Source organism: Zonotrichia albicollis, chromosome 20, assembly GCF_047830755.1.
Source record: "Zonotrichia albicollis isolate bZonAlb1 chromosome 20, bZonAlb1.hap1, whole genome shotgun sequence".
Classification (NCBI taxonomy): domain Eukaryota; kingdom Metazoa; phylum Chordata; class Aves; order Passeriformes; family Passerellidae; genus Zonotrichia; species Zonotrichia albicollis.
In genome coordinates this window covers 5,437,895-5,463,662 of record NC_133838.1, presented here as the reverse complement: position 1 = coordinate 5,463,662, position 25,768 = coordinate 5,437,895, and the positions used below count along the sequence as shown (strand labels likewise).

At 49.0% G+C, this 25,768-nt stretch overlaps 1 protein-coding gene across 4 annotated transcripts in view; it reads left to right on the top strand.

The window, feature by feature from the left end:
• LOC102061802 (lethal(3)malignant brain tumor-like protein 3) overlaps positions 1-14,761 on the top strand; it is a 42,621-nt gene extending 27,860 nt beyond the window's left edge. For all 4 annotated transcript variants that reach the window (XM_074555487.1, XM_074555486.1, XM_074555485.1 and 1 more), the window contains 4 exons: positions 31-92; positions 2,665-2,831; positions 7,327-7,389; positions 10,639-14,761. In XM_074555487.1, coding sequence (XP_074411588.1) covers positions 31-92; positions 2,665-2,831; positions 7,327-7,389; positions 10,639-10,767 — 421 coding nt within the window. In that variant the 3' untranslated portion in view covers positions 10,768-14,761. The remainder of the gene's footprint in view (positions 1-30; positions 93-2,664; positions 2,832-7,326; positions 7,390-10,638) is intronic.
• The last annotated feature ends 11,007 nt before the right edge of the window (positions 14,762-25,768 follow it).

Here is a 25,768-nt window from a genome sequence, read left to right as displayed (position 1 = left end):
TGTGAAATGTTTTGTAATTGTTGCTTTCAGGCTCGGGTGCTCACATGCCTATATCAAGTTTCAGCTGGTGAAACAGGAAAGCAATGGGAAAGGTTGGTTAAGTTTTATTCCTTCTTTCTGTGTGTGTGCCTATCTCTGCAATATCCCCACAGTCACAAGGAGCATTCGGAATTCACAAATTTTTTTGTCTTTGATTCCACAGTCAAGAGAAAGCACATGCTGGATATGATGGCAGTTCCTTTAAAATGAGGAGAAAGGGTAAAATTACTTAGAAGTGAAAGATTCAATGCTTTGTAGAGTGGAGCCTTGTATTTATTAACTGAGAAGACAAGTTTGCACTGGTCTTTGTGCCACTGCAAACTCCCCTGTAGTGACAAGGGGCTCCCAAACAGTCTGTGACCTTTGTCAGGCTGTGACAGAGCCAGCTCAGGGCTCAAGGGAGACTTGCTCAGAACTTAGCAGATAGTTTAAGTTCCATCAACCCCTTTTTTTAAACCCTCATGGGTATTCAGAAACATATTCTGAATCATTGGAGGACTTTTTAAAGGTTCTCTTAAGGATTAAAAAGAAAATTAAAAGCTAAATGGAAAAACAGTGGTGTTTTTTTTCCTGGTATGTGACAGGTTAAGTTATCAGAGCAGCTTTCTGCTATCACTTTAGCAAACCATATGCTTAACTTTCAGATTTACTATAAAAAGCCATTTCAGAGAACAGAGCTGACCAGGCTTTTAGGAGGATTTAAGATGGTAATAAGTCTCCAATCAAAAATAGCTAAGCAGGCACAAACTGGGACAGGTGCCTGGATGTTGGTTTTTTGTTTTTTTTTTTTTTTTTAATACTCATTTTTACCTAGTGCTGAGTTCTGCAGACAGAGCTGAGGGATCTGCTGGCTCCAAGCTGCAGTGGCAGCTGGCAGGGAAAGCTGCCCATTCTCCCTTCACATTCACCTTCCGTGGAGTGATGGAAATCAACGGAGGGAAATGCAATCATCCACTGACCTGCAATTTCACAATTACCCAGAGCTTTCCTCTCAGCTGTGTTTAAACTATGAGATCACTACTTCTTTGTCAGAGGGAAAGTCACTTGTCTAGGTCATGGTTTGGGTGCTTAGTCCAAGGATTTGTGCTTAGTGGAGAAAAGGAATTGGTTTGAGATGGAAGTAATGCCCACCCAGCAGGAATGTGGCAGTGGGGGAGACCTTGGGCACAAGTGGGACCTCCTGGAGCAGGAGGTGGGGACAAGACCAGGTGCTGTCTGTCCCCACCTGTGCAGCAGTGCAGCAGGGAAGGAAGGGGTAACAGCCCTCCCATGGAGCAGGTCCTGTGCCCACTTTCCACCAGGAGCTCCTCAACTGAGCAGTTCTTACTCAGGCTTTATTTATCCTCCCTTGGTTTCAGTATTAGAAATTTGATGCTGTACCATGACCAATAGGGATGTGGAGATGAGCTGAGTGGGCTCTCAGGCCAGGGCAGTGACTGTTCCCTAGGACAGGCTTTACCTCCAGAGCTGCTTCCCCTTCAGCTAGGGGGCAGCTGGCAAGCCCTGGGAATCTGCTTTTTCTTTGTATTTCTGCCATTTTCCTCTGTGCTTTCCACATAGTGACTGATTACCCCCCACATCCTACACCTCAGCCCACTGAGAGCTGCTGAGCAGGAGCAGCAGAGGGGCAGAGGCAGCAGGGGCAGCAGGGGCAGCAGGAGCAGCAGAGGCAGCAGGGGCAGAGGTAGCAGAGGCAGCAGGAGCAGCAGGGGCATCAGGAGCAGCAGAGGCAGCAGGGGCAGAGGCAGCAGAGGTAGCAGAGGGGCAGAGGCAGCAGGAGCAGCAGAGGCAGCAGGGGCAGCAGAGGCAGCAGGGGCAGCAGAGGTAGCAGGGGCAGCAGAGGCAGCAGGAGCAGCAGGGGCAGCAGGGGCAGCGGCTGCTCCAGGCACACGGAGCCTTCCCGAGGGCTGGGATGCAGTGGGAATGCTCGGGGATGCCACGGGATGGCGCTGGGCAGCCTGCAGGGGTGGGGGGGGGTCGGGGGTAGACCCCCGTGCCACTGTAAACCAGAGGAGTACTTGCCAGCCTGCTCCCATCCCTGCCTGGCTTCCTGTTGTATAAGCAGCACGTCCCTGTAGGACCATGACTCTGCACTGCTCCAGTGATCTCATTAGGGAGGGGTGATTCCTTCCTCTCTTTTTTGCCTTGGTTTTCCGAGCTTCACTTGACACATGAGGAGGGAGCTGATGTCTGGAGGTACCTTGAGCACTCCTGGCCTGGGAGTCTCCTGGGGAGTCAGCCCAGGCCACGCTGGCAGCACAGAGCTCTGGCTACAGCAGGGGCTGGAACGGTGCCATCAGTTCCCAGCCGAGGATGCTGTTACCAGAATTCCTCCACCTTGTCAATAAAACGCTGCAAACATCTTCTCTGTTAGCAGCATGACATCATTTTCCAGGGAAGAAGCTAATGATAAAGCCTCCAGCCTGGCAATCTTACCTTTTTTTTCCCTGTCTCCTGCTCGGGAGGGGGAGAACGTCCTGAGAGCTCCGTGTGCCACACAGTAGCTGTGCCTGCCTCTGCTCACCCTGTCTTGCTTTCCCCTCCAGGCTGTGACCCTTCCTCCTGCTTTGTTGTAGTTGCTCCTACTTGAAGCCTGTCTCTGACTTACCTTGTTTCCTTTTTCAGGCCCTGATTTGGATCTCCAGCAGGCCCTCCACCAGTCTATCTTCATGCCTTCCCTGGCCTCTAACCCGAGCCATCGCCTCCACCTCTTCTGGGAGCAGCACTGCAGGCTCTTGCCGGAGGTCTCGGGCCTGACAGCCAAACAAGTTGCCAAATGGACTGTGGAGGAGGTGAGTTACCTGTTCCCTGCTCCACTCTCCCAGGATGCAGGAATGCCAGAGCACTCTTCCTCTGGAGTGCTTATTGGGAGACATCTTTATTTCCTTCCCTCTCCTAGGCAGTGCTCTTCTGTTTGCTGTGCGTGTGCCACAGCTGACTCAGCTGGAAGTCAGACCCAAGACCCTTTATCAGGGAGGGGAAGTACCCCTGTTAACCCTCTGGTATCCACAGCTTATTGCCCTCAAAAGGATTTCCTCCCTCCCTCTTGTTTATTTACCCCTTGATTTCTCAGTTCTCGGGCCTGAAGCATCATTCTGACAGCAGATTCCCTTTCTCTGATCTCCCTCCCCCTCTCCTGTGACTTTGCTGCTGATTCACTTTTACAGTGCAGAGAATTCCAAACTGCACTGTGCATGCCCACTCCTGCTGCATCTCCCTGCCTGATTCCCTGGGAACAAAATGCCCACAGCCTGACCTGATTTCTGGCAGAGGTAGCTGTGCAGCTGGAGATGTGTCTCTGCAGCTCTTGAGATGTCTCCTGTAATTAGGTGGTGTGTGAAAAAGCCAGAGTGTTTTGTGTGCTGAGTAGTTGGTTTTTGCCTCGATGCCTTGGGCATAAATAATATTTCTCTCTGTGCTTGGGAAATGGTTATAATTTGGATCCTGGTGCTTAATTGCAGGGCATTTAATTCCAAAGAAGTGTGCTATAGAGTTGTGCTTGCAAGGATGCAGAGAATCTGCAAAGCAGGAAAAAGGTACTGCTGCTCCTGATGCAGAGAGGATCTTCAGAGACTTTTAGAAAGTGCATTTTCCCTAAGTGCCTCTTAACATCGAATGAATCCTATCTTGACTTTGCTCTTCATGCTGGAGGAGTGGTAGGAGTCTGGTGGGATTTGCAGTGATGTGGGAGATGGCAACCACAGCAGCTGGAAAAGGGACAGAGCAATTAGTGCTGATGTTTTAAAACCTGGTCCTTTTTTGTGTTGAGTTGTTGTGGTTTGGTGGTAGTGTTGGGTTTTGGTTGTGTTTTTTTGCTCTTTTTAATAAAAATGTCTTAGAATTAAATTCATACTCTGGAGGAAAAAAAATTCTGAAAGATTTACTGTTCCTGTCCTTTTGAGAAAGCTTCCAATGATTTTCCAAAAGGTCTTTTATGAAATCAATAAAGTCAGAAGCAGATAATCCTCTGACATGATAATCAAAATCTCTTTCTTTTGGATAAAACAGGAGGCCGCTTCATGGGAGTACAGTGTCAGGATCCAAGCCAAATAAAATTTGTCCTTTGCAGTTGACCTTTAAAGCAACTGCTGGGTAAATTTAACTGGGATATTAGTTTGATAACAGATGAGTGTGAGCAGGGACCACAGACATGGATGCAGGGCACTGGATATAGTGATTCAAACCCAGAATAAACTGAACTCTGCTGCAGCCTGAAACAACTGGGGAACTTTTGGCTGCCAGTAGCAGTGTGAATGGCACATTAAAAAGCTCAGTTGCAGCACCACAATGTACTGGCTGAAATCATTACAGGTTTTATCTTGAATTTCAGTAAAGTGCCTCTGGTTTGAATTATGTTCATCACAAATTCCCAGAGGAGTCAATTTGGGTTCTCTCTGAGCACTTGCAGGATCAGCATGTGCAGTGCAATGTAGCCACAGATCTGGGAGCTGAAAGCAGCAGGACTTGCTGTGTTTTAGGGTGTCCAAAGTGCATTTGGTCTGTTGGCATTTGGGCTCCCAACATCTTCCTGTGGGGCAGGCATTTGCTGTTGGGTTGTGCTTTGAACTCTGCTGTACAAAGGAGTCCTGAAGGAGTCCAAAGGAGTCCTGTGCTGATCTGAAACAGGAGTGATGAGGGTGTAAAATTCTCCTTTGTTTTTAGGCTGAAGAACTGTTTTTATAATTTTATAAAACCGATATTAAGGAAAAAAGAAGTTCCTTTAATTCTCTGCTGGTTGGGAGCAGCTGAAATGGCAGAGCAGCAGCAGTAGCAGCATTTAGGGGCCCTCAAGCTAAGAAAGTCGTGGTAACACTGAGCAGTCACTAAGAGTAGTTACTTTTATGCAGCTTTGGTATTTATTGAAAGCTTCCTGTCATGTTTTCAGAGCACAGATTATTGACTCATAGAAGAACATTAAGATGTGCTAGAGTTGTATTGTTCATTAGTTAGTCCTGCTTCAAATGCCAGTACCCCGGGTGGGGGGACTGTCCTTGTGCCCAGTGTAAGTGGATTTCTGAATTCCAGTTAAGCCAGTTCCCCTGTGTGGCCTCAGAGGGGCCGGCCTGCGGGCGCTGTTGGGGGAGTGCAGTGTGGGGCTGCCGGGTCCCCATCAATCCTGTGCTGATCCCAGTGTGTCTGCCACACATCAGCGCCTTCCACAAGGGTGCTGTCCAGTTTCCAGGGTGTTCTCAGGGTTGCACAAAGCTCTTTTTCAAGCCCTTTCTCTTCACCAATGTGCTTGGGGAGTGTAAGAGTTTCCAGCAGGCAGTTCTGAGCCATGGGATGGTTACAGCAGGAAGGGCCAGCAGACTTGTACCTTCTTATAGAAAAGCTCTGATCCCTCTGAGATGTTCCCTGTCCAACACCTGTCCCACCCTCACTTTGAGCCCTCCCTGTCTCAGCCTCTCAGGGTTCAAGGCTTCCCTGCCAGTATTGTGGAGTTGTGTTGAATTCCTGTGGTGTTTTGTTCTTGTGCTCCCAAGCCTCCCTCAGCTGCCCTGTCTTGCTTTGGGAACCCTCCTCCCCAGCACTGACAGCCAGGCAGGTCCCTGTGCCTCACTGGGGTCTGTCTCATGTCCAGGGGACCTTCTCTCCCATTCTGTCCTCTTGCATCTTTCTTCCCTCTCTGTTCTCCATTCCTGGTGAACCCCAGGGCTGCTGTTTGCTCAAGAGGCCTCTCCAGTGGTTGCAGTGTCCCTCCAAAGGCCTTGGGGCAGATCAAAGGTTTGTCACTGCGTGTCAGTGACAGTAGCCAGCAGCAGTTGTGCAGGGAAGGATGCAGGAACAAGGCAAGCCCAGGTTATTCATTCCCTGGAGATGTCTGCCAGCCTCTCAGTGCCACAGACACTGAGGAGCACTCAGCTCTTGCCCCAAGGGTCCAACTGTCTTGTAAATTCTCAAAGGAGCCAGACCTGGCAGAAAGACTTTCATTTGTGTTTTAATTGTTAGCAGACAGGGGGACTCAGAAGGAAAGTAGTGTTTTGGTATTGATTATTAATAGGAGTTTACACTTCTGCAGAAGAAAATTTGGAGTCACTGTCCAACAGAGATGTGGATTTAGGGTTTGCCTTTAAGATGGAGGGGCAGAGGAGGACGAAGGAGAGGGATGCTCTGCTTTCAGGTTACATAACAGAAACCACAGGAGCCAGAGCTGCTCCTGCCAGGGCAGAGCAAACCTGGAGGGCACTCTGAGAGCCCCATTCCTGCCTGGCTGGAACTGCAGGGGAGGGATTGACTCCAAGTCTAGGGGTAGGATGATCTGGAGGTACAGGGATGTGATTTAGGAGAGACTTTGACAATTTTGAGTTGAAGGGAGCTTGAATCTGACAGTGACCCCTCCCAACTGCTTGTTTGTGTACAGGGAAGAAATGTCACATCTGCAGCAACTCACATGGTTACGCCTCATGAAGCAGAGCTGCTCCTGCAAGGGAGCGTCCAATTAACAGGAGATGTTTGATCTGATTACGCCTCAATATACAAATCTCCTGTGAACCAGGGAAGCTGCAGCTGGAGAAGACAATGCACATTAAGTCATCCTCGACTGCACACAGGGCTGCTCCTCACACTCCTTGGTGTTATGTAATGTAACCCCAGGGCTGCTTGCTTGAGTCCAGGGAGATTATTCCAAATGTTAACAGATTCTTTGCCTAGAAAGGTTTTCCCTAATGTGAAATGTAAAATTAACTTTTATTTGTTTAATCCTCTTGGTTCTGTGGATCCTGTGCACCCAGCACAGATTAAATTAAACCAAAACTCTTTTCCTTCTCTTCTGTCTTCCATCTTCCTTTCCAGCTCTTCTACCTTTGCATGTTGGTAAACCAGCAGTGCTCATTCAGTTGGTTTATCTTGTCTCTTAGAGGCATGTCATCTTGGGAAACTGTCTAAATCCTTTTTTCATGTTTGTTTTACTTTCCAACAGTACTGTAGAGAAAGTGGAATTGTGAGTGAATTTAAAGTAGTCTAAGCCATATATAGCTTTTTATCTGGAAAAATAATGTTTATTCTGTGAGAACCTTCTAGAAGAGTGGAAAAGCTGGATTCTTACAGGGAGAGAAATGGTCAAATGGCAATAGGGGCAGTTACTGGTGGTAACCAAAATATGCAGAGGAGTGGCAGCAGCAACCCAGCAATGTTTTCAATCTATAGCCTTCATTAATGTGAGAGTTTTGAGTATTAAAGTTTTAAACATTCTTGCATAGGGAATTCTCATACACAAATTAGAGGTTTTTTCTTGATGATGTCTCATTTTAATTGTCTGTGTTTCCTTTCTCTTACATGCAATTGCAGGTGGTGAGTTTTATCCAGCGTTTGCCTGGCTGCAAAGAGCAAGCATCTGTGTTCAGGGAAGAGGTAAGTGGGGTGTGCCCAGACCCTGTGCTGCAGATCCCTGCAATTACAGCAGAGAGCTCAGACCTGCTCAGCCCTTTCATAGCAGAGCAGTGGCAGCCTCAGCATGGAGCTGAATTCCACCATGGCTAATTGCATCTTGCTGCTTAAAATTTCCCATGCAGTTCCAATCATGGAGCTTCTGCTTAACATCCTGTCTTGGACCCTTGTGCCATGGGCTTGGCACTGCTCTAGAGATGCCTTGTTGGAATGGTTAGTGAGGATCTCATCTGCTGCCTCTAACAAGGACATGTTCCTGTTTCCTTGGGGAGCCTGGCAAGCTCAGGGTTTCCCAGGAATCGTTGGAAGCAGGAGGGGAACCTTTAGTTTGACAAGCAGAGGTTGGAAAGTCAGAACATGTCCTGTGTGACGAGTGTCCTGTCACTACTGCCATGGGCTGGGCCCTGGTCCCGTTCCTGGTGTGTTCACCATGGCCTCTGGGAGACCTCCAAGGGCACAGGGGGTGGCTGTGCTGATTTTTGGCACAGCTTTGTAGGTGCATCACAAACAGGGATCCCTTGGGTGCTTCAGCTTCCCCTTATATGCAGGTATCACTCGGAGGTTCTTTAGGAGCTCCTGATGAATTTGCACAGATGCTTTGTCCTGGACTCATCTCATGGTGTGGGCAGCTCGTGGGCATGGAATTCTTCCCTTCTGTCCTGCTCCGTCATTCCTCACCTGCAGAGCTCCCTTCAGCTGTGGGCACCAGTGTCAGAAGCATGTGGAACTCCTGGAGTGAATCCAGAGGAGACCACAGGAATGGTCCAGGGGCTGGAGCCCCTCTGCTCTGGAGCCAGGCTGGGAGAGCTGGAGGTGCTCACCTGGAGAGGAGAAGTCTCCAGGGAGAGCTCAGAGCCCCTTCCAGGGTCTAAAGGGCTCCAGGAGAGCTGGAGAGGGTCTTTAGATGAGGAGTGACACAACAAGGGGCAATGGCCCTAACCTGAAGGAGGGTGGGCATTAGAAAGAAGTTCCTCCTTGTGAGGGTGAGGAGGCCCTGGCACAGGGTGCCCAGAGAAGCTGTGGCTGCCCCATCCTAGAAGGTTGGACAGGGCTTGGAGCCACCTGGCATAGTGGAAAGTGTCCTTGCCCATGGCAGGGGGTGGAACAAGATGAGCTTTAAGGTTCCTTCCAACCAAAACCATTGCATGGTTCTGTGATTCTGTCCTCAGAGCTCTCCTGTGTGACTGTAGGAGCTCCAGGGAAGGGCTGGAGCCACTCCTCCTGCGTGGCAGTGACTGGAAAGGGCAGGTCTGTAATCACTGTCTGCTCCAGAGCTGCCTCCCTTTCAGGGGGAATCAGGCTGCAGTGCATTTTGTGGATTTATCTATCTGTGGTTTGTTTTCCCTTGTTTGAAAAACTGTGCAGACTCACACAAAATAGGAAGCAAAAGAAATAGAGGCTTGCAAAAAGCACTGTCCACAATGTGACAATACAGTAGAATACTTAGGAACTGAATATAGTGGGAATAGTGAAATTTGTTCAAATGAACCCATCTTTCACTGTAGCTGTGTTAAAGGGATTTCTAGGGAGGGTGTATACAGAGGTGAGATGTACCAGCAAATCTAATAAATCCAACTATTCTCCATGTATTTTATTTCTTCTGGTCCTGAACACAGTGAATACTTTCTGGTTCTGAGAGTGCTATAGCCACAGTCTGTTCTAATCCTTATTTTCTGCAAAGTGAGGTTCCCTACACCTGATTTAGAGGAGCTTGTGTTGTTTTTCCAGTTTATGCACAAAGCATATTGTCAGTTTGAAGTTAAAACCCTTTTAGCAGTTTGTCTTTGGCCAGAATACAGGTGTGAGTGACAGGAGAGCTGAACTCCCCCACAATGTCCAGGATCAGCCTCCAAATGCTTCATATCCAGGATAAATAAATCCCTTGCAGACTTCCCTTGCTGGGGGGCTGGAGGGGGATAAGTTGCTGCTTACATTAGGAGTGAAGAGAACAAATTGTGCGCAGAATTCTAAAACCTATCCAATAAGATGGAACAAAGGAATGAATAATAAAGCACAGACATGTTTCAAGGTCCAGTTCAGGGCAGGACTGTTTAAAATAAGTGAGTGTAAGGAAGTGCAGTGAAAATGAAGCATAGGAATAAATAATATTGGACACAAAGCCATTTTGAAATGTAGGACTGTTTTCCAGCAGTTTTCTGCTCCTCTTGACTCTATTATTTAATTTAAGCAGCACAGTCCTATTTGTTTCAGGCTATTTTTAACACATTCATTGCAGCAGCGTAGACTTGAGGCAGCTTGAAAATAAGATTCAAGGACTTGGTGTGGCCATCTGTGGTCTGGGAGCACTGCTGTCATTCCCAGTGCAGGAATTAACTTCCCAGTTACTCTCAGTAGCAGGTTAAGTAACTTGCTGAGGGTCTCTTTTGTGGTGAGAGGTGGGAAAACCAAATCTCCTGGCTCCTGGCTCTTTGCTGTAATTATGTGTTCTCTGAGTTTACTGTGTTTCCTCTTGCACCAGGCATTGACATCTAAAAATATTCTATTTGGGAAGACTACAAAAATAGCAGAATTGTTATTCTGGCTGGGCTGACTGTCCAGTGCTGTGTGCTGCACGCTGCACTGGTGAGCATCAAGCGAGAGGAGGAGACACTGTCAGTCTCTGTAAATGGATTTTAATGGAATAACTTAGGGAGACACTTATTGTTTGTCTGTGTCCATTAATCTTTGGCTTCCTCCCTGCAGCATTTGGGGTTTATATTAATTATATCTGTGTTGTCTCTGTGGATGTTCTTGCTTGAGTAAATTTTTAACCTTTTTCAGAAACGGTGTGTCATGATTTTACTCGCTGCTACCTACAGTATCCTGTATTTTCACATGGTAGTATGTTCATCAGTTGCTTGATTTGCATCTAATCAAATATATGTCCTTGTTGATGGATTAGGAGGCTCTGTTTTTCCAGCCATATTGCATCTTCACTATGCCTTAGTCTGTATAGCATATGGAATCATGGAATGGTTTGAGTTAGAAGGGCCCTTAAAAGCTCATCTCGTCCTACCTCTGCCATGGGCAGGACACATGAGGCTTCTCCATTTCTAGGGAGAGCTCTGTGACATGAGGTCTGTGTCCTTTGGAAAGAGGATATCATGGGGTGTAGGGGCCAGAACTAGGCAAGAATCCCAGAATGACCAGAAGTGGAAATCCTGCCTGTCCCTTTGTGGTTAATCCCTCTCCTGTTTCTATTCCAACCTCCAGCAGATTGATGGCGAGGCCTTCCTGCTCCTCAAGCAGAATGACATCGTTAAAATACTCAGCATCAAACTGGGCCCTGCCCTGAAGATCTACAATGCCATCCTCATGTTCAAGTCTGCAGAAGACAACTGAGAAAAGGCCTTTGGCAGATCCAGGAGGAATTGACAGGGAATCGATCTTCAGCTGTGAGCATTACAACACACCAGACAGGTGGATTGGGACTCTGATGCATTTTAAGTAGAATTTAGGAAAGAATGGTTTGAGGTTATAAAAATCCTGCCACAGTCTGGAATATGGGGCAGCTTCACTTCCAAGAAGAGGATATTATTATATTTTGTAATTGAATTGGTTTTGATATATCAATCTCTTTTTGAGATCAAGAAGAAACCTCCAGTTCTAAGGGGAATCCAGGGTAGCACTGGTGGAGCTGCAGGAGCAAGAAGAAAGTTTTGAGTAAAACTGGCTTTGTGTCCAGTGATAGTGCCTGAAAAACTGAGTGATCACCAGCGAGATTAATGTGTTTTGTGTAATAAAAGAGAGAGGAAAAAGATGCACTTCAAAGCAATTCCCCCATATCCTTCACTGCTGTGACTCAGGAGCTGACCTTTTCAGGACTGATTGTTAAATTCCAGTTTTTCCTACTGCTCCTGGTTGTTGTGATGCCCTCGGCTGCTGGGCAGCTTACACCCCAGCAGGAAGGGAGCATGGGCAGCGGGTTTCCATCAGGGATGGCTTGCTCTGGTTCTGCCAGCAAGCAAAATGTCCTCATTCCTGTCGTTCCCTGTCAGGAGGCAATGGCAGTGCAGGTGGCCTTTGGGTAGGCAAAGATCCCATAAGGGCATCTGCTGCTGGAGACAGAGGGATGTGTTTTAGCTGTAATTCTCCCATCAGTGCTTTTGTGCAGCTCCTTCTGCACCAGGAACATCTGGCAAAATGGCACCATCAAGAGCACTTGGGGATTGGTGTGTGTTTGTTCTTGCCCTCTCCACTCTCAGCCAAATGCTAAGAATGGGAGTTGGAAAGCCAGCAGTGGCCAGAGTGTGTGTGCAAACAGATTCCCTAGAAACAAATGGCTTTTCTTTTGAACCATCCAAACTGATGAATGTGAAGTGCTTTGGCCTTTTCCCCTTGAGGTGGATTTGGATGTGTTGTGCCAGAGAGCTGGAGGGCAGGGGAGCAGCTCCTCTGCCTCTGGGAGCAGGCAGAGCACACAGGGATGTGAGACTGGAGAGGAATCAGGACTTAAACAGCAAAATGAGGGAACTTCCCAACAGAAAGAGAGCTGCTGTGTGGGGGAAAAGGAGCAGAGTCTGGGGCTGTGTTCCTGCACATGCAGCCTGTGCTCTCCTGGCTGGGAGCACAGGGGGTTCCTGCTGCAGCACAGGCAGTGTGAGGAGCATCCCATGGACATTGGGCTGGAGGGTTCCCCACAGGCACTTCCCGAGTTCTCCTCTCCCCATGGCAGGGTGTGAGTCCTGCTGGGCTCTGAGCACTGTTCAGGGTGTGAGTCCTGCTGGGCTCTGTGCACTGTTCAGGGTGTGAGTCCTGCTGGGCTCTGTGCACTGTTCTATTGCTGCTGGCAGCACCACTCGTGCTCTCCCTCTGGCCACTCTCCCTGATGGCTGTTTGGCTGTTCTGGAACCACCCCAGCTCAGGCAGCCCTTGCAGCCCTTTGTCCATAGCTGGAGGCTGAGTGCTGTGTGTGGGAGCCCGTGGGAGCCCTGGCGTGCTCTGTGTGTGTGTGACAGGTTCTGCCCTCAGCCTCTGCCAGGCTCTGGGGTGTCTCAGGGCACTGCATGGTGATGTAATCCATCCACAGGCGCCCCAAGCTCCCTTGGCATCTCTGCCACCAGCATGGCTCCCAGGAGCTGTCGGGAACAGAGCGAACACGCTGTCCGTGACTGTGTGGTGACACAAGGAACACACTTGTTCCCCCTTCCTGTGTCACCCACACGCTTTGTCCAACCCTCCTGCTGCTGAGAAGGTTCTTGTGACTTGTCTGAAGCAGAAGGTTCCTTAAAATTGTAAATAGAATCCGCACCACTGAAGCAATTCAGTCCTGGAATAATATTTAGAACAATTTGTTTCCATATTTTTTTTATAAGAATTTTAGGAGTTTAAGCCTTCACAGAGAAGACACAGGTTTGGTGGGATATTTAATAGCTGAACCATTAAATATCAGCCAGGCAGCTACAGGGGAGAAATTTATTGCAGTGTTAAGGACTAGGCAAGGGGTGAATTTAATTTATTAAAATACATTTTTAGTATGATAACCAGGATGTTCACCAAAGAGTCACATTCCTTTATCCTACTCTGCCATGCAGTGTCAACATTAGGACTTGAATTGTAAGTGGCATGTCCTGTCCTTTGACAGAACACACCTTCTGGGCAAAGCAAAATTGTTTCTTGACAACTGGAACAGAAGATCCAGAGCTGGGCTGTTTTATTCCTGGCTCTCCACCGACTTACTAAATAACCCTGAGCCCTTCCTTGCCCCAGTTTCCCCCTCTGTGACACCCAGCCAGGTGGGGCAAGTGCAATTTTGCCTTTTTCTTGTTTCAAGCAAGCAGGTCCTTCCAGATTTTCTGTTTCACCTCCTTCCTTTGGGAGCCTGATTTGGGGGACAGCAGATTGCCTCTAGCAATAAACCAAAATATAACATTAATTCAATTTTTTTTTACTATGTATAGATGGAGGATGAAGAGAATCAGTTAAACAAGCCATGAGATTCTAGTCAGTGACATTATTCAAACAGAAGAGAAATCTTTAATCCTTGGGGCTTCTGAGCCAGCTGGATCAAAGAGGAAAATGTGTACTTGGAGGTTGTTCAGTGACAGCCAGCACAGTGCTTTCAGCAGGGGAGAAGGAGGAACCTTTTAGGGATGAAAGAAGGAGGAATGTGCTTCTTGTGCCTTTTTTTGTAATCTGATAATTGTCTTTGCAGAGCAAGCAAGAATGTGCACACATCTATTACCCACTCCTTCCCCAAATATAAGCTGTATTCCAATTAAATCCAGCAACTTCACAGGACAAAAAGACTTCCAGTGTCTTCACTGGACACATTTAAAACTCCCAGATATTTACAATATAGAACAAAACTAAACCATCTCATCTTTTAGCCCCATAACTCAGGAATTCATCGGTTGCTGGTGCCATTCCACTTGTGTCAGGGAGTGCTGCTTTCCCCTGTCTCGGTGGGTTGTTCCTGCTGCCTGTCCAAACTCTGCTCTGCCTGTTCCCAGTCCTGCTCCAGGCCTGTGCCATAACCAGGGCTCTGCAGGGGCTTTGGTTATCTGATGCCTTGTGTAATTTGAAATGTGCACTTTGAAGCAAAAATCCAAAAGTTGTGGCTCTGTGGGGAGCAAATGTGAAGCTGGTTAATGCCACCTGGGGTTGGGCAGATTTTGAGTCTGCTGGATGTCAGCAAGAGCCAGTTGTTGGCCCGGCTGAACCCAGGATTCTCTTAGCAATACAGGTAGATTCCTTAGAAGCAGCTCGGAGCTGTGTCAAGTTCCCATGGGCCAGCCGTGCAATTAGGAATTTCCAGTTCTCAAAATCTTATTCCTGGCTGTGTTTTTGTTCCCTTTTTGTTGTTTTTGAAATTCAAAGCAATCAAATTTTTTCTCTTCTTCTCCTCGGCTGGGAGTCCTGTTAAATTTTTTCTGTGCCATCACCAACAATCATCCCCATAATCCAGTAGCAGCAAATTTCAGCTCTGGGCAATGAATCACATTAAAGTTGGACAGGAGCATTTGGCATCGCTGACAGCAAAACTCTGCTGCTGAAGGAAAAGCCCAACACTTGGCCCAGGGATAAGCCAGTTCAGCTGTACAAGATTGCCTGCCTGCTACTTTTATGCCCTACTTAGGGATTTATACCACAGAGAGCTTTAAAGTTTTTGACATCCCCCCCATGATGTGATGAGCCAGCTTATTTTGGAGATTCCTGTTACTTGAACTGGAAGCACGTGTAGGGAATAGAGCAGGGGCTCGGCTCAGCCTCACAAATATCTGCCTGTTTTAAACCAAATACTTGAGCTTTTCTACACTAGCCATTACCTTGCACTCCACCGATGCTTTCCTCTGGAAATGTGAATAAAATTAATATAAGTTCACACCTGGTTTGTTTCTTCTGTGTGTGGGGCTGGCTGCCCTGGAGGGCTGGCACTGGGGGGCTTGGTTGTCACATTGTTGTCCTTCCCTTAAACAGCAGTCACAACACAAGGCAGCATCTTCATTTTTATCTCTTTTGCCTGCTCTTATCTCTGTACTTGAGCTCTCCTTGATGTGTTCACAGGACAGCACTGGCTGCTGCAGCTGTGCCTGATTCTCCCATCCCTCACTCTCCTCTGCTGCTGCCAGGTTTTAATCATTGAATCCTGGAATGGTTTGGGATGGAAGGGACCCTAAAGACCATCCAGAGATGGAGTAGCTACAGCTGCTCTGGGCCATCTGTGCCAGGGCCTCCCCACCCTCCCAGGGAACAATTCCTTTCCAATATCCCATCCATCCCTGCCCTCTGGCAGTGGGAAGCCATTCCTTGTGTCCTGTCCCTCCAGACCCTTGTCCAAAGTCCCTTTCTGGGTTTCCCAGAGACCCTGTAGGCACTGGAAGGCTTGTGGTTTTCTCTTGAATTCCTTAATCCCTCATGGTTTCCTATCACAAACAATCCCAGAACTTCATCTTCTTAAACAGCTCTCAAAGTTGGGCTTTTAACTAAAGCTAGCAAGAACTTGTTCTTAGTATGAATCCATATTAAAACTGCATTTTAGGGTCTGTCTGTTTTCCCTTTCCTTAATGCCCCCTGGGCTTCTTCACTGTGTGTCCATAACCATGGTAATTACTTTACCTGTTTCTGCTCTAATCATAATTAGCTGATAAATGCAAGCCATTCTCTGATGTGTCCCAGATGAGGCACTGAACCTGTGCTGCTCCTCCCCAGGTGTGTCTGGAGCTGCACCTGCAGCAGGTCCCTGCTCCAAGGGCAGAGCGGCCAGGGCCACATTGGCAGCTGAGGCTTGCAAACCTTCTGAAACTAAAAATATTGGAGAGTTGGCTCCCAGCCATAATTTCTAAACTATCCCATCTTTGGGGTAAACATTTGCTCTCATTGGTTTTTCCCTTCCAACGTTTTTGCTTCTATTTAAACCGTGGTTTGTTTGCTTTTGTTACCGTGATCGGATTCCCGGTCTGGGGAGCTGGGCTGCTTGGAGCAGTCTCGGGAACATCAAATGCTGCTCTGTGCTCTTGTTAGCTCCCTCGGGGCTGTGCTGGGTCCTGTGCCTGTGTCCTTTGCAATTCAGAGATCTGAGCTTCTCCTCAGCAGCGATTTTTTTCCCCCACAGTTTTGACAGAGAAGTTTGAGCACAGCAAGAAACATCAATTACCCAAATGGTTGATTGCATTTGCAGATTATTCTGCTCAGGCAAACATGGAATTTTTTTGTCCCAAGTCATATTTCTCCTTTGGCAGGGAAAGCCTGTGGTTGATCTTTTTGTCTGCTCAAATTACTCTTTCATCGCTGACCATGCTCTGTGGACTGGTTTGTCCCTTGTGCCAAGCCCCATCACACGATGCTCAGTGGGGTTTGCAAACCCCCTGGAGGGACTGGAGGGGTCTCTCATTTTACTGGGTACCCTGCTGTTGGCTGTGGGTGTACAAGGAGGGGGGTACAGACCCCAGCTCTCACCTCACGCTGTCTGGATCCTGCACCACCCTGGTTTCCACAACAAACCTCACCTGACAACCTACAATTCTCAAATCCTACAACTTTCTCAGGAGGAGGAACTGTAAAGACAAACCACAGCACTCCCCTGACAGGCCAGCCCAGTGGGAAGAAGGATGTGGGAATGGATGGAGAGGGAACCTGCTGTCTCCATCCTGCACTCTGCAGCTGACGGGCAAATTCCAGCTTCAGGAGAAAAAGAGTGGTGGCATTAGAGAAAAACAGAGTGTTGGCATGTTCAGGAGGGCTGCTGTGCTCTGCCCAGCCCGCTGCAGAAGTGCCAGACCTTTCCCAAATACCACTCCACTATTTATTGACTTTGCCTGTCACTTCCCCTAATATATTCTTCTCCTTGCCACCATGTACAGCCTCAGCTTATTAATTGCCCCATGACACTTTCTCCTCTCTACATTATTCACCATCCAGACACTTCTAATGTAAGCAAGATATTTTTTGGAGTCAGATACATTTGCTGCTGGAACACTTCCAGCTGTTTCTTCAAGAAATGTGCTGAAGGCCTTTGCAGAAGGGTATCAGTGCCAGAGCCCCAAGTGATGCTGGTTTGCCCCCAGGCAACCCCTTCCCACCCACTCCCATCCTGGACCAGGGCACCGGTGACTTCAATTGTTTGCTTTGTTCACAAAAAAGGGTTGTGGCTCCACCATCATTCAACCTAGTGCCCTCACATATCACCAGCACTGGCCATAGAGTGGCCATAGAGTGGCTTTTTGCTGCAATGCTGGTTGAAGGAGCTTTTCACACCAGAGTATTGTCCATGTCCCTCACAGCACTTGACTCAAATTCCCCGGGTGTTCAGAAATGCTTCCAAAGTGTTGTTCCAAACTGAGGTGGTTTCCATGGTTGGGGTCTGTGGCTGTGCTGGAATCCAGCAGCTCTGTGGGTCATGGTTGCCAGAACACCTCCACTGTGTGCACCCTCCTAAAACTGAGAGGGGTTTTCCTCTGCAGACCGAGGAGCCCGCGGCTGCAGGGTTTGTTATCCCTGGCAGGACCGGAGCAGGGGAGGCTGTGCTGTGTCTCTGCTGCTCAAAGTGGGACCACACAACTATTCAATGAGGCTCCAGATGGTTTTCACAACGTCTTGAACTCATCTCTCTCATGGGTGGAATTGAAAAAGGCCAGAGAAGAGGCTCAGATATAAATTTGCCCATGATATAAATTACCCAAGCATGTCTGTGCTGCTGGTTAGTGGCTGGGGAAGGTCTTGCTCTTCATTTCAGAAGAAACACAACAGTTGGAATGTTGATTTTTGTTTTCTTCACCTCGAGCAAGTATTTTCCTCTCGCTTCTGCCCCCATGTGCACACCACATGCTGAAAGAATTAACCAGATTAAGTCTTCAGAGCTCAGTAGCACCATCTCCCTTTTTATCCTTGTTTTTGTTTTTTTTCCTCTCTCTGGATGTGCCTTGCAGGATTTCCCTGCCCTGTGATGCTTTTTCCTCACTGATCAATTCTTCATGCAATCAGTTAATTCTGCCACTATCCCACCATCAATCCCCTTCCTTTTCATGAATGCTGCACACATGTGTGAGCCCACAGGCATCCCCTTCTCTTTACCACCATCCCTCCTTCCCAACACCATCCACTCCCCAAATGCCTCTAGCCCTGTGTTCCTTCCAGGGCTGCTGGGATGAGCACCAGAGGATGGGGTGTCCCTTGTGCCCACCGGGGTAAAGGCAGATGCACGGATTTCCCTCCAGCTCCTCCAAATCCTGTTACAAAACAGCAGGGAGATGCCCTTGGGCAGCAGCAGTGCAGCTCCAGCACATCTCAGCCTCCCCTGCTCCCACCGAGCCAGGCTGCAGACCCTTGCCATGGTGGAAAGCCCAGGGCAAAGCAGAGCAGCAGCTCTGGATCCACCCAGCCCAGCTGGAGGCAGGAGCCCTCACCCAGCACCAGCGCCAAAGTGAGCAGGAATGCCATGGAGCCCAGAGGGGAGAGGCTCCAGCAGTGACACAGGGTCCTGTTGGGGTCCCTGTGCCCCCATGGTGCTCCCCAGCTGCAGATCAGGCTGGGCTGGAGCAGAGAGGAGCCTCAGAGCTGTGCTCGGTGTGTCTGTACAGCACCAGCCATGTGAGCTGCACTGCCCATCCTGCTGCAGCAACAAGTCTCCAGCAAAGGCAGCTCTCAGAAGGCTTTCACCAGGGATGGGAGGCCCCATCCCACTCTCCATAAATCAGCCAGCAGGGTTTCTGTGTCTTCCTTGCTGCTTTCCCTGTTTCCCAGGATTTTGCAAAACTCTGGGCTGAGCAACCTATTTGGAAGGAAACTGCCCTAAACAACCCCTGAAAAAGGCAGTTGATAAAGAAACCGTTTACATTTCAAATAAATAAAACATTTTTTTGGCTTTGGATCAAAACCAAGTTGTGTTCAGTGTTACCAGTTTCAGTGAGTCATTTCTTTTTATACCCAGGCAGTTTCTCTTATAAAATGTGCACGAAGACTCACTGTAAGCAGGGCAGGAAGCAGACAGTGGGGTTTTTTTACTATTGCACAAGGTTTTCCCAGGACAGAGCCACCAAAGCTTTTCTCTTGCCTTGAAGCTGGTGCTTGTTTATGTCCGTTTACAAACAAATTCCATTAAGAACCAAGAGTGATGCTGTGGATGGCTTTATTGTATGTTAGCACTGAATTTCCAGATGGATGTTGCAAGTAGCTCTGTATCCACTACAAATGGAAAACCTCTATAAACTTGAATTGGAGCTTCTGATCATTGAGCCAAGGAACTTTCTTGCAGGCAGGATAAAAATACAGAGTTTGCCCCTGTAAACTGCAAAGGGAAGGACTGCATATGAGCACAGACAAAATAGTCCCTGTCCACTGGGAAGCACTAAGAGCTTGTGGTGATAACCAGGAGGAGAATAATATGTTGAAGTCCTCCAAAAATCAATATCCAGCCCAACTGGAGACTTGCTATGGCTCAGCCATGAGCTTTGGCTCTCACCCACACTCAAGAGGTGCTTAATAGCATCAAAGACATGAGGGGTTCAGTCTTGGTGGTGAGTGATGAAGTCAGTGCTGCAGCCCCCGTCCTCCTCAGGAGCATTCTGTCAACCACGTGAGATGAATGTGATCTTCCTGCATGAACTTTCCCCGTGGGAAGAGCTGGTAATACATGTTTAAGTCCTTCAGATTGGTAGAAAGCAGGTAACTCATCTTTGAAGAGGAATATGAGATATTAAAGTGAATTTTCCAAGGGCTTTTTGATCTTATATCCTAGAAAGTATCCAAAAGAGGCTGCAAGGGTGCTAAAGGATCAGGAGGGACCACCAGAGTAGTGGCTGAGGTCACTTGATGTGTTCAGCTGGAACAGAGGAGACTGAGCCCAGACCTCCCTGGGGTCTGCAGCTCCTCCCGAGGGGCAGCTCCCATCTCTGCCCTGGGACAGGGACAGCAGCCAGGGCACGGCTGGGGCTGGGCCAGGGCAGCTCAGGCTGGAGCTCAGGGCAAGGCTCTTCCCCCAGAGGGTGCTGGCACTGCCCAGGCTGCCCAGGCAATGGGCACGGCCCCGAGGCTGCCACAGCTCCAGGGCAGTTTGGACAGGGCTCCAGCAGTGCCCAGGGTGGGGTTATTGGGGTTCTGGGCAGGGACAGGGTTGGACTGGATGATCCCTGTGGGTCCCTTCCAGCCCAGGACATTCTGGGATTCCATGACCTTCCAGGGTGCTCAGCCAGAGCAGTAGCATCTCCATCCCTTTAAGAAGACATGTCTGGTCAAGATCATCCACAACATCTCCTGAAACAAGATTTGAAATAGGAGACCTCCCCTTCAAAGAGTCATCTTTGTTTAGCGGTAAAATTGATTAATTGGAAGGGATAACGAAAACAAAGGCTGCTGTTGATCCCACGAGGTCAGGCTCACCCTGCCAGCGACGCCCTGCGAGCAGCGGGTGCTCTCACCTTGCCTTGCCGTGCTGCTCTGTGCTTTGGGCCCTGAGGGTCCATCCCGTGGCCTGTTTGAGAGAGAGGAGCATCCCCCAGACGGGTGCAGGGACTGCAGGAGGTGCCACGAGGAGAGTCAGCTGCTCAGCACAGGGCAAACGAGGACAGGAGCTGCAGCCCGAGCCTGCTCCTGCTGCCGGCTCTCATCCCTTCTCCTGGCACGCCAAGGAGAGCTGGGAATGAGACAGGACAGCTCTGATGGGGTCTGGTGTGGTCCAGAGACATGCTGGGCACTGTCAAAGGTCTGATTTGTTTCAAGTGGCATCAGCCCTCACAAAGCTGAACATCTTGTCTGAGGTACCTCAGCTCTGGCACTGGACACAGGAGGAATCATCATCTGATGAAACGAAGGAATCCCCTTCTCCTTACACAGCTCTTTTGGGATTAGATGTGTGGAAATGCTGACTTTCTCCCTTAACCCTCAGACGAGCCCAGGGGACGGCTGATTTTCAGCTGGCTGAGGTCAGGCATGGTGAATTTCCTCAGACAGGATGTATGGAATGCTTTCCTTAGTATTTATTGTGTGTTTTATTATAATAACACAGCAAGATTTTTCTCCTCTCACTTTCCTCATGCCTGCCTGCCCAGGCTCAGAGCATGATTAACCTAGAAAAGCTCCTTGCAATGTTCAGCAAATGCTGGATAACTTTAGGAAAGCATCAACTGAAAGGATCCCCAGCTGAAGGGGTGCAGAGTTGAGGTGTGGTGGGGCTCTGTCCTCACAGGACAACAGGGTCCCTTAATTCACTGCTGATCAGGGAGCTCAGTTAAATCCATAGATGGAAAAATTCAGTAGTTGTATATGAGAGCCTGAAATAGTCCCAAAAGAGTGAAAAACCCCACCCTGATATTCCTATGGGAGCTCAAATTCATCAGGACTCATAAAATCACTACTTGAGCTGTGGCAGAGTGTTAACTATTTTCGTGCCTATTACAGCCATGTGTGTAATTGCTCTTCTCCCCATTAATAGGGTTAGCAAAGTGTTCTCCCAAAAGCCAACTCCTTTTTTTCCCTGGATTTCATCCAGACACAGTCATTTGGATACTGGGTCCTAGTCCTTTACTTAACATAGTGTCAAAAATCATTGCTCGTCAGATGATTCCTTTCCCCTGGGCCACTGATGCCAAAAGACTTTGCACTGCTATCTGAGAACTCCAGGATTTGTGAACTGATTTGTTTCCCTTTTCTCCAGAAAAATCACCCCAAATTTCATATCATCTCTAAGAAGATTAAGCAGCATTTTGACAGCTGAGCTCCCTCTTGGTTCAGGATTCCCAGGAATTGTTTCCCTCTGGGTGAGATCCAAGGCCAGGGCTGTTCTTCAGTTGCTGTTTAATTAGTTTCTAAGTTCTTCTAGTGCCAGAGTAGATCTACATAAATTAAGAACAATAATCTCTATAAGCACTTCTGTAAGGAATAGAGCTTTGGAAGGCCCATGGCACAGATTTCCCCCCATCCCAACCCTTTAGAAGGTGTCTCCTCCCCTCCCTGTTTCTCCCCCGTTTTTAGCTCCAGCTCCTTTTTTCTCACTCTGTCTGGGTCAGGATCTCCAGCCAAACACCCAAACACCCCAGGGCAGGAGGGCTGGGAAGGGACGGGGTGGGCGGCCTGGGCCCTTGTGGGCAGCTCAGACCCCTCAGGGTCGCTCTGCCACCACCATCTGTGCTGAGTTCAACCACGAGCCTCTGTGGAAAGGAAAAAATGCTGCTTTTGTTTCCTCTGCAGCCCCCAGAGAGGCTCTAACGCCTGAGCTTGACTCCTTGACAGCCCTCAGCTGCTAATCACACCCAAAAGTGCCTGCAAACATAACCAGTGGTAAATGCACAGATCTAATCATGCCAGGGAACAGAAGAGGTGCCATTTAGCAGCTCTAGAACAGAATCAGTTCTCTTCAGACTAACAGTCCTTGGGGAAGGATAGCACATGCAATATTCAGTGGGATATGGAGAGCAACACAGAAAGAGCCAGAAATACCTCCAGGAAAATCTCACTGGTGGAAATTATGAAGCTGAAGAGGATCAGAGATGAAAGCCTCAGCCAAGCCACCATGTCCTGAGACCTTCACTAGCTTGCTCCAGCTTGTGCTTAGAGTGGGAGAAACCTGCAGCCTTTCCTCACGTCATGATGGTGTTTTGCACATCAGGAGGGTTCCCAAATCCTGGAATCTCTGCCGGGAGCAGGAGAGGATGGAGGGGAGTGGGCACATGGAGCAGGTTGTGCATGTTGCCCCCCTGCTCTCTGGAGGAGCCTAGCACAGCCCCAATCTCATTACAGCATTTTCTGTAATACTAGAACATGGACATAATTATTACAGGATTTTCCCAGTCTGTAGTTGAAAACTTACTGGGAGAAACAGTGTCCTGTTCCCTAAATGAAAGTTATCCCTTTTGCTCCCAAAAAACTCCCAATTTCTTGTTACTTCCACTCATTCCCTCATGGATCCCTTTGCTGGTGTCTGCTCTCTTGCTCAGTCCTTAGGTGGCCATAAAATGTCTTCATTTCTGCATTCAGCATGGCTCGATCCTCTCCAGAGGGATTATGAGGAGCACTTTCCATGGTTGTTACTGCCTCTGCAGCGGGGCCCGCTCGACTGGGGCTGTCCTGGGACTGGCACCGGGCCCCGGCCGCAGCCACTCTGCCACTGTGGATGCAGAGCACGGATTGGGATGGGCTGGAGGAGGCTTGGTGTTTCTGAGGTAAAACTTCTGAGTGGTAACTGGTGTCATTTCCCCTCCTGAATTCCCTCCAGCATCCAGCCTCCTCAGCTCTGCTCATACCGTCAGCGAGTCCTTTCCAGAGACCTCTTGGACAGGAGGGGTGAAAACTCACCCTGTGCCAAGGAACTCTGGCCAAAGGCTTTGAAGGTTGCTGTGGTTCAGGGGTGGGAAGCAGTCTTGCTCTGGAAAGGGCTGAGCTGTTTAATTGCAAACAGCATTACTGGCTTCCCTCATAAATGCCTGTGTGCTCAGCCACCCTCTCCAAACGTGTCCCGAGCGAGCAGGAGCTCACAGCGCTCACCTCCAGGGTCTGGAGTGGCAGCTTCTGGATGTTCCTCCCCAAGAGGCAAAACTCAGGATGGGGAGGGAAAGGCTGAGCCCTCCTGAGGCCGTGCCGGGCTCCTTTGAGCGAGCTGGGCCCAAAGCCCACACAGGCAGCCCGGGGCGCTGGCTGCGCTCCCTCCTGAGAATGTGGAGATGATTAAAGCACCGGGAGGAGCTGGGGGCTTGGGACGGGGAAGGACGACAACAACACACTCTGTGTGTGTGTGTGTGTGTGTGTGTGTGTGTGTGTGTGTGTATGTCTGTGTGTGTGTCTGTGTGTGTGTGTGGGTGTCTGTGTGTCTGTCTGTGTGTCTGTCTGTGTGTGGGTGTGTGTGTGTGGGTGTGTGTGTGTCTGTGTGTGTGGGTGTGTCTGTGTGTGTCTGTGTGTGTGTGTGTGTCCGTGTGTCTGTGTGTGTCTGTGTGTGTGTGTGTGTCCGTGTGTCTGTGTGTGTGAGTGTGTGTCTGTGGGTGTGTGTCTGTGTGTGTGTCTGTGTGTCTGTGTGTCTGTGTGTGTGTGTCTGTCCGTGTGTCCATGTGTCTGTGTGTTCGTGTGTCTGTCTGTCCGTGTGTCTGTGTCTGTCTGTCTGTCCGTGTGTCTGTGCTCACAGCGCACACCTCTCTCCTTGCCAGCAGCAATAGGTGCCATATGGAGCGCGTTGCGGAGGGTGCTGGGCCGGCACGGTCACAGCCTGGCTCTCAGGATCAGTTTGAGCTGCAGGATGTTCTCTGTGAGTCCATTTCCCTGCAGAGCAGCCGTCTGGGGGATGCTCACACACTGGGGTGCTGCCAGTTCGGGAAGTTAAACCTCCCGAAGATGCTGGTTCTGTGCCCCATGCCCAGTGCCCAGGGGCTGCTGGGGACACCAGGACGTCTCTTGTTCATCTTGTGGGGTATTTGCAGCACAGATCTGATGAAGAATGGCTGAGGACCTGGGAAAGGGGCTCAGCCTGGAGGCTCAGGGGGGATATTCTGGCTCTACACAACTCCCTGACAGCCAGGGGTCAGGCTATGCCCCAGGGAACAGGGACAAGAGGAGAGGGAACGGCCTCAGGCTGGGCCAGGGCAGGCTCAGGGGGGATATTACAAAATATTTCTTCACTGAAAGGGTGATCCAACCCTGGCACAGGCTGCCCAGGGCAGGGAAGGATTTAAGAGATGTGCAGATGTATCACTTGGGGACATGGTCAATGGTAGCCTTGGCAGTGCTGGGGAATGTTTGGACTCGATGATCTCTGAACAATTCTGTGATTCCCTTGATTTAAGCCATCTCCCCAGATCACAGGATCCCAGAATGATTTCTCTCGGAAGAGACCATAAAGCCCATCTCATTCCACCCCTGTGCTATGGGCAGAGAGTTCCACTAGACCAAGCCTCATTCAACCAGACCTTGAACCCTTCCAGGGATGAGGCAGTCACAACTTTTCTGGGCACCCTGTGCCAGGATCTCACTACCCTCAGAGGAAATGTTCCACCTATCCCTGCCCCCTGGCAGTGGAAAGTCATTCTCCCCTGTCTTATGCCTCCATGCCCTTGTCCAAAGTCTCTCTTCAGCTCTCCTGGAAGCCTTTAGTCCCTGGAAGGGACTCTCAAGTCTTCCTGGACCCTTCCTGCCCACCCTCAGCTATCCCAGCCTGGCTGGGGATCCTGCCCAGCACCACAGGGAGATCCCAGCTCCCCATCTTGCCCTATTTCCAAAGCCTCTGCACACCCACACAAGGAAAGACCTCACAGTGGCAGCTCCAGAACTGTCCTGCCTTATCCCCAAGCTCATCCCTGTCCCCAGAGCCTCTGCCTCAGGCAGTTTCTCCTGGCTGAGCTCCAGCTGGCAGTTCCATTTATCTGGCTGCATTAAGTGCCTGGCAGGTTGCATTATTCTTTAAGTACGTGAGGCTATTTCAAACCTCATCTTCTCCCAGTAGCTCCTGCAGGCTGGCATTGGGGAAATCCTGCAGCATCCCAGCCCGTGGTTCCCAGTTACCTTCCCCATCCAAGAGCCACAGGTGTGGGGTGCTGGAACTCCTACATGCTGCTTTTTTTTCTGATAAATAAGGAAAAATGGGGCTACAGCTTAACCATGTGGGCTTTTAAAAAATTTCCAATCAGCTGTGGATCTATTTTCATCTAGAAAATAATGTATTGATATATATAAAATGTATCCATATATATACATAACACATACCTGTAATTATTTCAACTGAAATCAAAGTACAGTCCCTCATTTCATCTGGGGGATGGGGGGTGCAATTAAAAATTACCTATTCTGCCAATAACAAAAAAATAAGTGCTTTTATTAACCAGGGCAACACCCTTTTTGATTAGCATCAGCAGGACCCAGGGATGACAAGCAAGATGTTGCAGTATTCTGCATGAATGGCTCAGTATCCTGCTCTGGGACTTCTGGGATA